This window comes from Lemur catta, chromosome 5, assembly GCF_020740605.2.
Source record: "Lemur catta isolate mLemCat1 chromosome 5, mLemCat1.pri, whole genome shotgun sequence".
Lineage (NCBI taxonomy): Eukaryota > Metazoa > Chordata > Mammalia > Primates > Lemuridae > Lemur > Lemur catta.
In genome coordinates, this window is record NC_059132.1 from 10,467,775 (window position 1) to 10,482,709 (window position 14,935).

The window sequence follows — 14,935 nt, forward strand, 5'->3', positions numbered from 1 at the left end:
TCATAGCAACATTGTTCATAACAGCCCCAAACTGAAAATTGCCCAAATGACACATAAATGACAGAACGGCTAAATGGCGGTATAGTCATACAATGAAATACGAGACAGCAGTGAAAATTATCCACCAATATACACAATGCTTAGTGTTAAGCAAAAGATGCAAGTCACAACATACACACATTGTGAGTCCATTCATACGTTGTTTAAAAACAGGCAAAACTAAAACAACATATTGTTTAGGAATGTATGCCAAGGTAGTAAAAAAAAAAAAAATACATAGAAAAGCATTGGAAGGATTGACAGAAATTTCAGCATTGTAACATTACCTCTGGGGGGAGGGACAACATCTGATTACGGAGAAATACACAGAGGGCCTCTAAGTACAGTATTCAATTTTGATTTTTATTCTATTTCTTAATTTGGGTGGTATGTATACAGGTGTCAGTTTTATTATTGTTATTATTCATTAAATGGTACATAAAAGTATATACTTACCTATATGCAAAATGTATTTATAATTTTTAAATTTCATAACAAATGAAAGTTACAGTCAGACCAGAGGTGGGACATAAGGGGCAGGTGCAAAGGTTAAGGGTGACAGAAATGGTGTGGCCTGCTCGAAGAGCTGGGAAAAGACCCCACCGAAGGGACAGGGGAACAGGTGGAGGAAGCGAGGCTGGAGAGGAAGGCAGGAGGCGGATGGCAGAGGATGCCAAACGGCAGGACTGCCCCGGAACTGTCAATTTAGTAGTCTTCACAGCGCTACACGATATTACCTCTGCTGGCCCATCCATGTACTTTAGAAAAAAATTTTTTTCCGAGATGGACCTAAAGGGACCTGCTGACAGCTCATAAATGAGTTCTCTTTCTCAGACAGTATTTTTACTCTCAGGACAAATAAATAACCCTGAGTGGCTGCTCCGTGCTCATCAAGAACAGGGAGGGCTGCAGGCTGGGCTGGATTTGATGGGGCGTAGGTGGAGAAGGGCTGAAAGCAGCCTGAGCCGTGGTGGCACCTCGGCTCTGCCAGGGAGGAAAAGAGAAGAACAAACAAAAACAATTTAACATTCCACCTGCCCTCAGATCTATCCCTTGTTCCCAGGTACACTGGACAGGGACAGTGGTTACCACAACCACGAACGTAAACTGCAGAATGTTGTATTGGGCCAGGTGGTTTTTCTGGGGGACACACACATGCCTCGTAGATATGACCCCTTTCACCACACTGAGATTTGGAAACGGCAAGTATTAACCTTGGTGTTCTACAGAAAGGACTCTGAGCCTAGAGTTCTTGCCTCTAGTATCAACTTGAGCGCCCATTTGCTGGCCACTTTCAGAAAATCGTGAAATCTTTTTATCTCAGTTTCCCCATCTGTAGAAATGGGGATAATGACCAGGGGACCCATGTGTATAAACTGGCATTGGAGTCATAGCATGAGAGTAAAACGGCCCTCAGAGGTCAAGGGGAGCATCCTGTCCCACCCCAACGCGCGCCATGCTTACACGGTACAATCACAGGTGCAACTGCCTTCCTGGGCTACACGGTGAGCTCCACGTGGGAACGAGCCCTGTGAGTCTTGCTCCCTGCGGTCCCCTCAGTGCCCAGCACAGTGCCTTGGACCCAGTGAGGTCCACACCCTGCAGTTACTGAATGTGGCTCCTAAGTCTTTTTGAATCTGTAGAGGGGAATGAGCTTTTAACTTTATAAAGTCAGATAGTCAACTCCGGATTATCCCCAGTGGTGGGGACAGAAACTACCAAATACCTAATTTTCTATCCCTAAAATGCAGCCCTTCTCCCAACCCTGAGTGCACAGTCTGTGGGTTCCAGGCCCTGGTTGGGTCCTGGGAATACCAAGTGCTAGAGTCGTTCAGGCTCTACTGGGGAAGACAGTCACCCCACATCCACCGAGTTACAAAAAGGCAACAGCCTTGGAGGAAATAGCTGAGTGGGTCAGGAGGGGGACAGCACACCTACATTCTGGGAAGCTGGGGAGGTTTTCCCCTAGAGGAGAGGGGCAAGCTCCAGGAACCTGCCGGGTCGTCCCACCGAAGGAGGTGCCCCATCCACCCCATCCCCACCCTCTGCAGCAACTAATCTCTTTGCAGATCAAAATAAGGACTATTTATTGAGCACTTACAATGTGCCAGGCCCTGTGCTAAATCATTTACATGGATTATTTTACTTAATCCTCATAACAGCTCTGAGAGAAATACCACCATTGCCCCATTTTACAGATTTTGAGGAAATGGAGGCTCCACATACCCTGATCACTTGCCCAAGATCACAAGACGTGGCTAACGGTGGCGGCGCAGGCCTGAGCACTAAGCGAGACGGCCTCCCAGGCTCCTGCGGGGCGGCCGCGTGCCCTGCGCCTGAGTGGCCAGCGGTGAGGGCGGCAGGGGCCGCCGGGTGGGCAGCAGGCACCAGGCCCCTTACCTCCTTCCTCCCTCACTTAACACCTGAGGACCTGGAAAGGCCCAGAAGCCAGATGCACAGCTGTGGATTCTTCTGTGGCCAGTAAAGACTTCTCCTTTTAAATGAATGAGTCATTTCCTTCAAAAGGCAGGGAAAACTGTTTAGATTTTAGCAGACATGCCCATCCCCACCCCACCCTTCACAGCCTCACCCACTCCCTGATCTTGTTCAGCTCCCTGAACCCTCTGCCGGGAAGCACCGGCTGCAGGAGAACCTCCCATCCAGCCTCAAAAACCCCTTGTGGCACGGGCACCTGAGGTCACAATTGACCCCAGGGAAAGGAACCACCGCCAGGCCCGTTTCCTCTGAAAGGCTGGGCCTCCTACCTTCGATCTCAGCGACAGGAACAGACTTGCCTCCGCAGAAGTTGGCCATCTAGCCAGTTGTCTTCATGTACCGGGTGGGGCCTTCATTTCTGTCTTGTTCTGCCTGCCCTCCTTCCCACCCGGTTTCTCTCCTCCCTGCCTTGATCGTCGTGCTCTGTTTTCCTGTCTCCTCCATCATTCATTCATTTTGCCTCTGCCTTATTGATTGAGCCTCCGGTGCATAGGTTCCCTCTCTCGGTTTCCCTCCTATTCAGGCAGCCTCCTGCCGTGAGGGTCACTCGCCAGCTGCCCTCTATTAAGCAGAGCTGTTCCCACCCCTTCACTGGCCAATTCCAGAGCTTGAGCTGAGTTAAGCCAAGGCCACTTGGACATTTCCTGCCAACTAGATACTGTATTCATATTTGCTTTTTTAACAGCTTTATTGACGTATAATTACATACAATAAAGTTCAACCATTTTAAGTATACAGTTCAACGACTTTTGGCAAATGTATGCAGCATGTAATCACTACCAAAATCAGAACGTTTGCATCACCTTGAAAAGATTTCTTGTGCCCCTTTGTAACCAATCATCTCTCCCCACACCCTTGGCTCTTGGTAACCCTTAGTCTGTTTTCTGTTTTCTGTCACTATATTTCTGGCTTTTTTTTTTTGTTAACAATTTCACGTAAAGGACATCATATAGTATGTAGTCTTTTGTATTCTGGCTCTTTTACTTAGGATGATGTTGTTGAGAGTCATCCATGTTGTCACATGTATTGCTGGGGAATATTCCACCGTGGTTATACCACAATTTATTTGATTCATCAGTTGATTGGCATTTGGGTTGCTTCCAATTTGGGGCTAAAATGAACAAAGCTGATACGAACATTCATGTACAGGTCCTTGAGCGGATATAAATTTTCATTTCTTTTAAATACTTGTGAGGACAATGGCTGAGTAGTGTGGAAAGTGTATAGTTAACTTTATAAGGAATGTCCAACCTGTTTTCCAACGTGGCTACACCATTTTGCATTCCCATAAGAAGTGTATGAGAATTCTAGTTGCTCCACATTCTCACCAGCACTTGGTATGATCCGTCTTTTTCATTTTAGCCATTCTCATAGGGATGTAGTGGTATCGCATGGTGATTTTAATTTGCATTTCTTCAATAATGGTTGATTTTTAGCACCTTTTTGTGTGCTATTGGCTACTCACTATATCTTGCTTTGTGGTATCTGTTGCTCATTGTTATTGGGTTGTTTTTCTTCTTATGAATGTATTGTAAGAGTTTCTCCCGTCCATTTTTATGTCTCTCTTTTCTCCTTCCTTCCTCTCTCTGTCCCTCTGGGTCTTTCTCCCATGGTGTCCCTGTCCCAGTTTGACCCTGAGCCCACTCTCAGGGTCTTCCACCACCCTTCCCTCTCCTTCCTTCTCCTGGGCCTCTTTCTCATGTTCTCCCTTATCTTCTCCTAGATTTCTCAAAACCTGAGAATCTGACAACCTTTCCCATTGCACACTAGAGACAACTCCATCACAAGCCCACAGATTTCTGTCCTGCCCAGGGTCAGTGTTCCAAATAGGGGGAAAGATGCCCTCCCCAGATGAAGGCTCAGAGAAGTAAAAAAAGACAGAGCCTGGTGTAATGAGTAGATGGCTTTGCATTCTGGCATCTTCTCCCTCCCTCAATGATGAATGGTGTTTATGGATAGAAGTGCTTTTTATTCAAACATAACATTGGAAAGCCAGGGGTGTTAAGTGAAGTTCATCCTGCTTAATCAGTGATCCAACAGTCTCCACAAACATAAGATTAGTTGTTCACGTAACAAGGCTCTCCCTTGGCAGGTCTCCCAAGCCCAGCAGGGGTTTACTTTGCCCAGTCATGGGGAAGGAGCAGCCTAGCCCAAAGCCAGCTCCTTTCCGTGTCTGTTTGAGGGAACGGGTGTGACGATATTTGATTGCAAAGAGCAGAACACTTTATGCGGTGTTAGAGCACCTCAGATGGGTGATTGTGAAATGGTTTCTTTTTTTAATGCTTTGTTGAGATATAATTCACCTACCATACAATTCACCCATATAAAGTGTACAATTCAGAGGTTTTTAGTATATTCACAGATATGTGTAGCCGTCAACCCCACAATGTTAGAACATTTTATCACCTCAAAAAGAAGCCCAGGACCCTTGAGCTGTCACCCTATAATCCCCTATTCCCCTGACCCCTGGAAACCACTAATCTACTTTCTGTCTCTATAGATTTACCTCTTTTGGACATTTCAGGTAAATGCAATCAAATAATATGCAGTCTTTTGCGTCTGGCTTCTTTTACTTAGTGTAATGTCTTCAAGGTTCATCCATGTTCTCATATGCATCGATACTTCATTCCCTTTTATGGCTGAATAATATTCCACTAGATGGATATACTGTATTTCGTTTATTCGTTCATCAGTTAATGGACATTGGGGTTGCTTCTACCTTTTGATTATTATGAATAATGTAACTTTTATGTATGAGTTTTTGTGCAGACATATGTTTTCATTTCTCTTGGGTATATAGTAGGTATTTCTCCTGTGTACATACTAGAGGTAGACTTACTGGGTCATATAGCAATCCTATGTTTAATCATTTCAGGAGCTGCCAGACTATTTTCCAAAGGGGCTGTACCATTTTACATTCCAACCAGCAATGTAGGAGGGTTTCAGTTTTTCTGTTTCCTCGCCAACACTTGTTATTATCTGACTAAAATGGTTTTTGAAATGTCGCAAATACATGCACAACTACACATGCATTTACACAATCATTGACACAGACACATACAAAACTACATGGTTGTGCATTCTTGCACACACCTCTGGAGTTCACAGACACACAGAATCTTTTCAATATTTACAGTCACGTACATATAATCACATGCACCACGTTTCAATCCATAGACCACATGTGTGAACATAAGCAGACATACAGTGGACCAATACCATCACATAGGTGCATGCAATTGCTGTGAGTCTGAGCAAACATACACATTTGCACATACAACCAGAGACACACGCATTTAGTAATGTATTCACACCTGCACAAACACAAATACACAAACAGTAGTGAGACACACAAAAGCATAAAAGCATGGTCCTTGAAAAGCACACGTACATAGTTCCCATCACTTATGGGTGAGTATCTGAAAACAGATTGAATATATTTACTCTGGATGACATGGAGATGGTTGAGATTTCATTAGTCCTTGGTGTACTAGGTAGGAAGATCTTTTCATTCATTCATTTGTTTTTTAAGCTACAAGTACATGTTGGGGACACAAGAAATACAGTGGTGAACAAGACTGACACAGTCCCTGCCCTTAGGGAACATACAGTCCAGGGGAGGGGGGAGATGGTCAGTAAATAAACAAGGAAATAATCGCAGTCTGTGATATGTGCCAAGAAGGAAGTAAGCAAAGCAGTGTGTTGGATAATAGGCAAAGTCCTGGCCCTGGAAAAGTGAAAGGGATTCAGACTCATCCACAAGTTATTGGAGCAGCTGCTGTGTGTGTGTGTGTGTGTGTGTGTGTGTGTGTGTGTGTGTGTGTGTGTTAATACTAGCAATAGGTGATAAGAGTATGAGCTCAGAACCGGGACTACCTGATTTTAAATTTTCTTTGTTTCATACTAGTTGGGTGAGCTTTCTTTCCCTGTGTGTCTCAGTTTCTCATCCAAAAATGGGGATTATATTATTTTTACTAAGGATTAACTTAGCTGATACTTATAAAGCACTTAAAACTGCCTGGCAGATGCGAAGTTCTGAATCAGTGCTAGCCATTGCATCATTTTCAGAGAGGGAGGTGAGCGCACTGGGAGATTGGGGGGAGGGTCTGGCAGTGCCCCATGGACTGTCAACTGGACAGCTCTTCATCCTCCCCAGTATCTGAGCAGCGTTTTGGAACGTGGCTCTGGCATGCCACCCTGGCAGGCCATGAACAGCCCGTCCCCGCCCCACGGTGCCCACAGCTGCAAACCACAGAGAGGATGCACGCTGGGTGGCGCTGGGCTTGGCTCTTGGTTTTCAGTTGTATCAGGCCTTTGTGTGGCAGCTCTGTTTGCTCTGGGCCTGGCTCGTGGCATTCACCAGTTCTGCTTGGCTGTCTTTTCTGTCTGTGTGTCTGTGCAGGTCAGCACTTTCCACCCAGTACCTGCCTCCCCAGGACATTCCATGGCCATGGTCAGGGTGCCCGGCTCCCAGCAACACCTCCCAGCCAACATGTGAGTAAAAGGCTCAGCCCTTCACCCCAGCCCTGGCACTGGGGGGGGGGTCGCTTCCCCGGCCCTTTGCCAACGAGCATCACCCCCTCAAACCATCCCGTCGAGAGAGACAGCGGCTCCCCTTCCTCCACCACCTCCAAATGAAATAGTGGCGAAAAACACAAATGAGCCAACCACATCATCCTAGCTCATTCTCCCACAGAAGTACAAAGAGACTGGAAGATTATGTACCACAACACCACCAGGAGATTGGGTATTGAGAAATTTCTATTGTCTTGCTTTGGATTCAAAATGTTGGGTCATAAATAGATGCTGCTTTAGTAATCAGCAAAAAGTAAATATAGCATTTTAGGAAGAAAGAAAAAAAATCTTCGTAGATGAGAACACTCCCCTCTTTCGAGAAAACACTCCGGTGTCTCACAGTCCTTAGAGCCTGGAAGGGCTTCCTAATGTCTGAGCTGCCTGAGGGCCGTGTGCTGGCGACGCCTGAATCTGGCAAGCCCAGGAGGATTGGTTTTTAATGGCTGTAGTCAGGCAGCTATTCTCGCCTCCACGACCTCGCTATTCCCTGTTGTCTTCACCCCCGTGACTCACACCTGGACATGCTCACCTGATTCCTGGGTGGACTTCCGAGCGCAAAGTCTCTGCTCTAAGCCCAGGGCATTCCTGCCCCATCCCAGGCCCATCCCCCTCCACCCCACCATGAAGCCCATATTACACCGAACGCCAAAAACCCAAAACTACCCCCTGCCTCCCAGTGTCCACTTCCCAGCCTACATTAAGCTGGCTCGTCGGGCCACTCCTGAGAGTCAGACATGTCCCTGCTTTCAGAAATGGGAGTGGATCAGAGAGGTTTCCATCGCTGACCTCTTATTTCCCAGAACCCTGCTGGCTGCGACTGTTTCCTTGGGGGAAAGCATCCTATGCAGAGCCCGTACTTCTAGCTTCGGGATCCCTCTCTGCCACTAACTCCCGGTGGCCAACTTCTCTCTCTGTTCAAGGCCATTTTCCCCATTGCTAAAGTGCGAGGTCAGCCTACATTAGTGATGGGCAGCTAGGAGCACTGTATGGAGGAGGAAGGGATGAAGGAGGCAGAGATCTGGCCCCCTCCATTGCTATTTCAACCAAGTTCTGCCACTTTTGTCTGCCTTAGAGTCGTGGTGTCAGTGTGAGGTCTTTACTGCTAACCACCGGGCTGACGGGCTGCGCGATCCGACTCCCCCCACCGGCTCTGCGCCCGCCAGCAGGCGCACCCACCTTCTTCCCTCACCTGGTCCCTGTGTCTCCCCAGGTTTGTGGCCCTGCACTCCTACGCAGCCCATGGGCCTGACGAGCTGGACCTGCACAAGGGAGAAGGCGTCAGGGTCCTGGGGAAGTGCCAGGACGGGTGGCTCAGGGGCATCTCCCTGGTCACCGGGCGAGCCGGCATCTTCCCAAGCAACTACGTCATCCCCATTTTCAGGTGCGTCTCCTCCAATCCCAGGCATCGGGAGGTCGGGTCATCATGGCCAGCAGCCATCTGCAAGTTGAGTTCATGGAGGACTCAATGCTCTCTCAGAGTATAGGCTAAGAAAGAGCTAGTGCCCTTCTAACTCTTCAATCAAAATAGCGAAAATCATTATCGTTTCTGCAGCTCTTCACAGCTTACAAGCACTTTCATGTCTTCTAGCTCACTGGCTATGCCCAAGAACCCTGCAAGGTGGAGATTAATTTGCAGACGAGGAAACGAATGTGCAGAGTTAAGCAACTTGCTCAAGAACTAGATGTCAGGTTTTCTTCTGCACAAATCCCAGAAATCCCACTTCACATCCTCCACCCCAATACTCCATCTAGTGGCACAACAGGGAAAATGTGGCCGAATGGCCTCCCCAGCACCTCGGGATTCTTCTCAGGCTGCTAGGCCCTAAGGCAGAGCCTCCCTGAACTCAGACCACTACCTGTTCATGCACCGCCCACATCAAACGCTAGTTACCCTGCAGGGCCTCCTCCCCAACAGCTTTTCCCAGCCTTTACCATTCCGCCGCATTCCTCTTAATGTCATCGACCCCCAGCTTGCCCTGCCACCTCACACCACTGCTGCAGATGCACACGGGCCCCAACGCTACCCGTGACTTCTGCCTCCACCCCCATCAGCCCAGGCAAAGCCTGCTTCAAGGCACTGAGGCCATCACCCCCCCCCACCCCCGTCAAACAATTGTGACAGACCAGTGGGTCACAATTCCCAGGAAAGTGACTGCCCATTGTTCTCTATGGGAGTCAGACCTGGAGCCCCGTGCCCAGGTTGGGGGCCTGCATTTAGGCGGGGCACTGAGTCCGGAGGAGGGCGGCAAGGATGGTGAGGAGACAGCAACCTAGGTCACAGGAGAAACCGACAAAGAAACTGGGGTTATTTAACTTGTAGCAGAAAAGGGGCAGACGGATCATAATAGACTGTGTAGACCAGGAAGTAGATTTGTTCCATGAGCGGGCAGTGGAGTGGACCAGCGTATACAACTTAAAAGGTTTGGGTTCAATAAAAGGCAGCATTTTCTAACCCATAGCTCTTTTCCAACCAGGCGGGCCGGTGGGTGGTAACCCCCTTTCTAGGAAGAGTACAGGCAAAGTCTGGGTGCCCCTAGATCCAGGGTTGTATAAAAAGATTTCTTCACATGGCAGAAAGATGGGATAGGAAACCGTAGTCATTTCTTTCCATGGAAGGTTCTTGAAATTTGTTACAAAGTTGCAAACTATCCAAAGGCAAACTAAGGGTATCCATAATTGATGTTTTAATTCATTTTTATTCCACAAATGTTGTTTGTTTTTTTTTTTTTTTGAGACAGAGTCTCACTCTGTTGCCCGGGCTAGAGTGAGTGCCGTGGCATCAGCCTAGCTCACAGCAACCTCAAACTTCTGGGCTCAAGCAATCCTCCTGCCTCAGCCGCCCAAGTAGCTGGGACTACAGGCAGGCCATCTTCAACAAATATTGATTGAGTGCTAACTCTGCGTCAGGCACCTTTCCAGGCACTGGAGAAATACCAGTAAACAAGACACACAAAATTGTTGCCCACAGCAGCTTACATTCTAGTGAGAGAAACAGATAAGAAACAAAATAAATAAGTAAGATATGTGGTGTGTTAGTGATAAGGGCTAAGAAGAAAAATCGGAAGGTGCAGATAGCATTTGCGTGGGAGTGGTTAAGATCTCAGACAATTGGTTTGGGGTGGCCTTGCTGAGAAGTAAGGAGGAATGAAGGAGATGGGGTGAGCCGAGTGGTGCTCTGAGGGAGGTGCATTCCAAGCCACAGGAACCGCGGGTCCAAAGGCCCCGAGTAGGAGAGCGCCTGACACAAAAGCCAGCAGGATTGGAGTAGAGCAAGTGAGGGGAGGTGAGTAGGAGGTGAGGTCAGAATAGCATCAGGGGCCAGATCATGCAGAATGAGGGACTGGCCTTTAGCCCTACTGCACGGTTTTGAGCAGAAGAGTGGTGTGATCTAAGCTATGTTTAACCAGAATCCCTCTAGTTGCTGCACTAGGAATAAACTATAGACAGGAAAGTGGAACAGCATAAAAACTAGTTAAGGGGCTACTGTAATAATCCTGGGGAGAGAGGATGGTGAACTGATCCAGGGCGTTAACCATTGAGGGTAGGGAAAACTAGGTAGATTCTGGATATACCATGAAGTTATAAACCATAGGATTTTCTAATAGATCCAATATCAGGTATGAAAGAATAGAGGCTTCAAGGTGAGTCCAGGGTTTTTGCCATGAGTAACTGGAAGATGGAATTGCTTTTCACTATGATAGACATGAAGGAGACCACTACAGGAACAGGTTTTGAGGTATGAAGGGAAGCAAAGGCTTAGTTGGCAGCAGATTAAGTCTGAGATGCCTCTTGATGATCCAAGTAAGGATACTGGTAAGCAGTTGAGTACACCAGTTTAGCATCTAAGAGAGAGCTTCAGCCTTGAGATGGTGTTTAAAGCCGTAAGACTTGATGAGACCATCATGGTAGGATCAGTTGTATCCACAGGGTGAAAACTCAGCCAGCAGCTAGAATTGTTAAGAATGAGGGTGTGTTACGTGGAGGGTAAATGATGGCTGCGGCAAGGTGGCGCATGGGTGGTCCAGTTTGATGATATGAGTCAGCCGGGAAGTATTGAGGAGGGTAAGGAGTGTTCTAGAAGTAACAGTGAGGAGCAAGGAGGATGCCTGTCCTAACTTACGAATGGTTTCTTCCATGATTTCCCCAGGGCCCAGCCTACTTCTATGATATTTGCTTAGACATTAGGACTTAACCCAACATCCTGGTTAAGCCATTAAAGAACCATTAAAATAAGGGTGACCATATATTTTATCATCCAAACTAGGACAATTTTGAGCAGGTATCCTGGACTGAGACTCTCCTGGGAAAATCAGGCCCTAGGGTCACCCTAACTAGAATGCATGTAGGATTCCATTCCAGTATATTTCAAGGCTCCAGCTTCCGTTTCTCTCCTTCTTGGCTTTTCTCCTGGGTAGATCTCTTCTGTTCTTGGGCCAGTCTAGTGGTCAGCATCTGTTCTCAGCCCCTCAGAGATGCCTGCTCGTCAGAGATGATGGAGGGAGTCTCGGCATTGTAGGTTGCTGCTGGGTTCACCCCTTCCTCCCAGCTCACAGAAATCTGAACATATGCATATGTTGAGGTGCTGCTAATGTTGAGGCCTGATTGTGCTTATGGGGAACCAGTATTCCCTAGAAGAACAAGTCCCTGTCAGAGGATGTGCTCCTGGGGGGTTATTAGGTGACAGAGGATCGAGGCCTTTGCAGTGTTAGCATGTTTTCCTTGATGGTCTCACTGATGCAAAGAAAGTTCCCTTCCCACTAATCCTGGACGTGAATGACATACACCCAATTTATCTACCTGGGTGCAGGCAGGTAACCCTTGTTCTTAACTACCCTTTCCACTGCGGGAACTTTAGTTCTTCCCTCTGTCGAGGCTGAATGATGCTGTTTGTTGTCAGCTGAGTTTCTACAACCATGAGCAAGTTGTGTGCAAGATCAGAGTGGGCCGGCCTACGTGTGCAAGCCCATTCTGCTCCCGGATGCCGTGCATTTGAGGATTTCCCCCCCAGCCTTTGTTTCCGTTTGCAGTGGTGGCTCTGCACATGCAGCCCCCATGGTGCGTAGTGCAGCCTCTCATAACACGGCCTGGGCTCCGCGGTGTAAGGTGCCCCCTGAGCACTGCAACCTTTGCTCTTATTAGCATCGGCCCCTAATGAACAGCACCAGCCAGAGGTTAGGGACTAACTGTAGATGAGAATTGACCAAAATGTCAGGGTTTAGATTTAAGATTCAGCGAATGAGGCTTTCAACCACCAGAGAGGAAAAGGCAGCTAACCAAGCTGTCCAGCTATTACTGACCACAATTGAATCTCCGTCACCATGGTGCCTCTTCCCAGCTCCCGGAGACATTTGTACAGGGCATTTGTCAGGTTTCCGTCTGTGCGGCGTCCAGCATCCCTTGGGTGTCCTCTTTCATGGGCAGTCTTGGTGGGAGGCAGGCGCGTCCTCTGTCTTCAGAGGCTGAAGAAACCAAATCCTCCCCTTTTTCCTCCTCAACCCATCACCACAGCGAAGGGTCAGGTCCAGCCAATCTAACGCTCCCCCTGGGGACTCTGAAACTTAGACAAGGGAGGAAGCAATGCCGGCGATGCTAAAGACCGTTCATGGTGAGAGCCCAGCCGCAGCGTGTGACCTGAGGCTTCCTGCCGCCCGGCTCTCTGCAGCCTCCTGCATCCTGTTTCCAAGCCCGTAACTCCCACTCCTGCCCTCCCAATAAACCCGCTTCTGCCCTGTTAGCCAGGATCTTCCTCTTTCTTGCAACTTCAGACACATATGCCTACCTGGTACTTTATGGGTAGAGAAAAGCAACAAATGGGCCACCGCTCATTGGCCTTTAACTCTCTAAACACATCTATACAAAGATTATCAAGGTCCAACCATTCTCCTTACCAGGAGGCTGCTGCCAGGGGTGAGCACAGAGGAGCTGCTGTTTGTGATGCCCCGTGTGCAATCGGGCAGGCTTGTCAGGGCTAATGTCCCAGTTAGAGAGAAGGACACAGGGACCTGCACTATGGAGCAAATCAGGTGCAACTTCCACTCGTCCCACATAAGCCCAGGATGTCTTTCGGTCTCCCCATCTGGAAAACAAAGATCACAATGTCTGCAGGACTGGGGTGTCACGGGAATCAATTAATATATGTTAGTAAAGTGCTCTGATGTTGGAAGAAAGTGCCAGGTAAGTGCTGAGCTTTTTGCCACAAGACATAGAGGGACTCGGTGTTGGATGGGGGATATGGGATTTAGGAGCTCCTGGAATCCAGCCCAGTGCGGACTCTGGAGAAATGGGGTCGCACCTCAGTCTATAAACAATCATTCAAAGAAGGGATTGGTGGAGTAAGAGTGTCTAGGGCCTAATTAGCTGTATTCTGTCCTTAATGCCGCTGCTGCTGCTACTGCTGGGAATAATTTGGGAACCTGCCTTTCCTGCTGCCAATCCATTTTGCAGCATCCAACACCTCGAGGCCCTTTTTCAAAAGACAGGCAGATCAGGTGCACCCTGCCATGGAAGCCAGTGCTGAGCATTTCTCTCCAGAATATAGTCTGACCCCTCCCTGGTAGACAGCCCCACTCCTCTTCACTGACTGCACCACCATGGGGACCACAGGCAGGTTGACAGCTATGAATAGAAATCCCCTGGCTGTGAGCATCCGTTCCTGGAGCGTTTGGCTAGATATACTTCTTGAGCAGCGTTGGCCACAATTAAATGATGCTTTGCCTATCTTCATACAACACTGACTCATTGTTAAGCTACATATCACTTTTTTAATCAAAAGAAGGAGAGAAAAGGAGCAGGAGGAGGATGAGGAGAAAGAGAAATGACCTTACAGAAGACCTGGAGGCATTGGTGGGAAGGAAACCATGAGGGCATTTCTGTGCCAGGGCTTTGGCTGTGTTCATTATTCCCAGGGAATTAGTAGAAGTTACTTAATCAACAGAGTGACAAGGTGATTGATGGGCTGCTCGGTAAGAGATGTGATGTTGGGGCTGGATTGGTAAAAGGGCAAGAACGGCACGAAGATGACAGCCACTCCCCACGGAGTTCAGGGAGCTGCAGGCTGGAAACAATGGACAAGGGATTGTTGTTTCATAAAACTTTAATACTATTCTCGAAAGTCACAGCCTGAGGCTGAAGAATTAGAGTCTTATGGAGGCATACGTAGGGCCTACCAGCTGCTTCAGTTCATTTATTTCAGGTGGAATAAAGGGCTTTTTCTGCTACCAAATGATGAATGCTCTAACTAGAGGTGGTGTAGCTCAGTGGTAAGAACAGAGGGCCAGCCTAAACCTGGGTTCAAATCCCAGGCCCAATAGTTCCTTGGGCAAGTAACTGAAAGTCTTTGTATTTTTTTATTTATAAAATAGTGGCACTAAGAGCACATACGTAAGAAAGCTGTTGTAAAGAACCCATGAGATAATGTGGGCAAAGCACTTGGCCAATGCCTGGCATACAGTAAGCACTCAACCTGTGTTAGCCAAAATGACTGGCATCAGTGCTGAAAGCATCATGGCAGCCATTCAACAAATGTTTATTAATCAACACTATATGCAGAATACAGAGAGATAAAGTATTAATAATAAGGTGGGACACTGTGGCTCACTTCTGTAATCCCATTACTTTGGGAGGCTGGGCGAGAGGATTGCTTGAGGCCAGGAGTTCAAGACCACCCTGGGCAACATAGTGAGACCCCCATCTTAACATAAAAATTTAAAACTTAGCCAGCTGCTGTAGGGCACGCCTGTAGTCCCAGCTGCTTGGGAGGCTGAGGCAGGAGGATCGCTTGAGCCCAGGAGTTTGAGGTTACAGTGAGGTATGATGACACCGCTGC

The 14,935-nt window shown here is 47.9% G+C and overlaps 1 protein-coding gene and 1 long non-coding RNA gene across 7 annotated transcripts in view; one reads left to right on the forward strand and one right to left on the reverse strand.

Moving 5' to 3' along the window:
- The window catches only part of SH3RF2 (SH3 domain containing ring finger 2), a 114,798-nt gene that overhangs the window by 77,698 nt on the left and 22,165 nt on the right, over nucleotides 1–14,935 (forward strand). For all 5 annotated transcript variants that reach the window (XM_045551117.1, XM_045551119.1, XM_045551116.1 and 2 more), the window contains 2 exons: nucleotides 6,938–7,029; nucleotides 8,321–8,491. In XM_045551117.1, coding sequence (XP_045407073.1) covers nucleotides 6,938–7,029; nucleotides 8,321–8,491 — 263 coding nt within the window. The remainder of the gene's footprint in view (nucleotides 1–6,937; nucleotides 7,030–8,320; nucleotides 8,492–14,935) is intronic.
- LOC123637925 lies at nucleotides 9,935–13,753 on the reverse strand. 2 transcript variants are annotated; one of them, XR_006735093.1, is made up of 3 exons: nucleotides 12,999–13,753; nucleotides 12,408–12,569; nucleotides 9,935–10,089 (listed from the first exon to the last, which is right to left on the reverse strand). It is a non-coding gene; the product is annotated as an uncharacterized LOC123637925 (long non-coding RNA). The 2 variants fall into 2 exon arrangements; XR_006735092.1 differs by having other exon boundaries at nucleotides 12,408–12,667.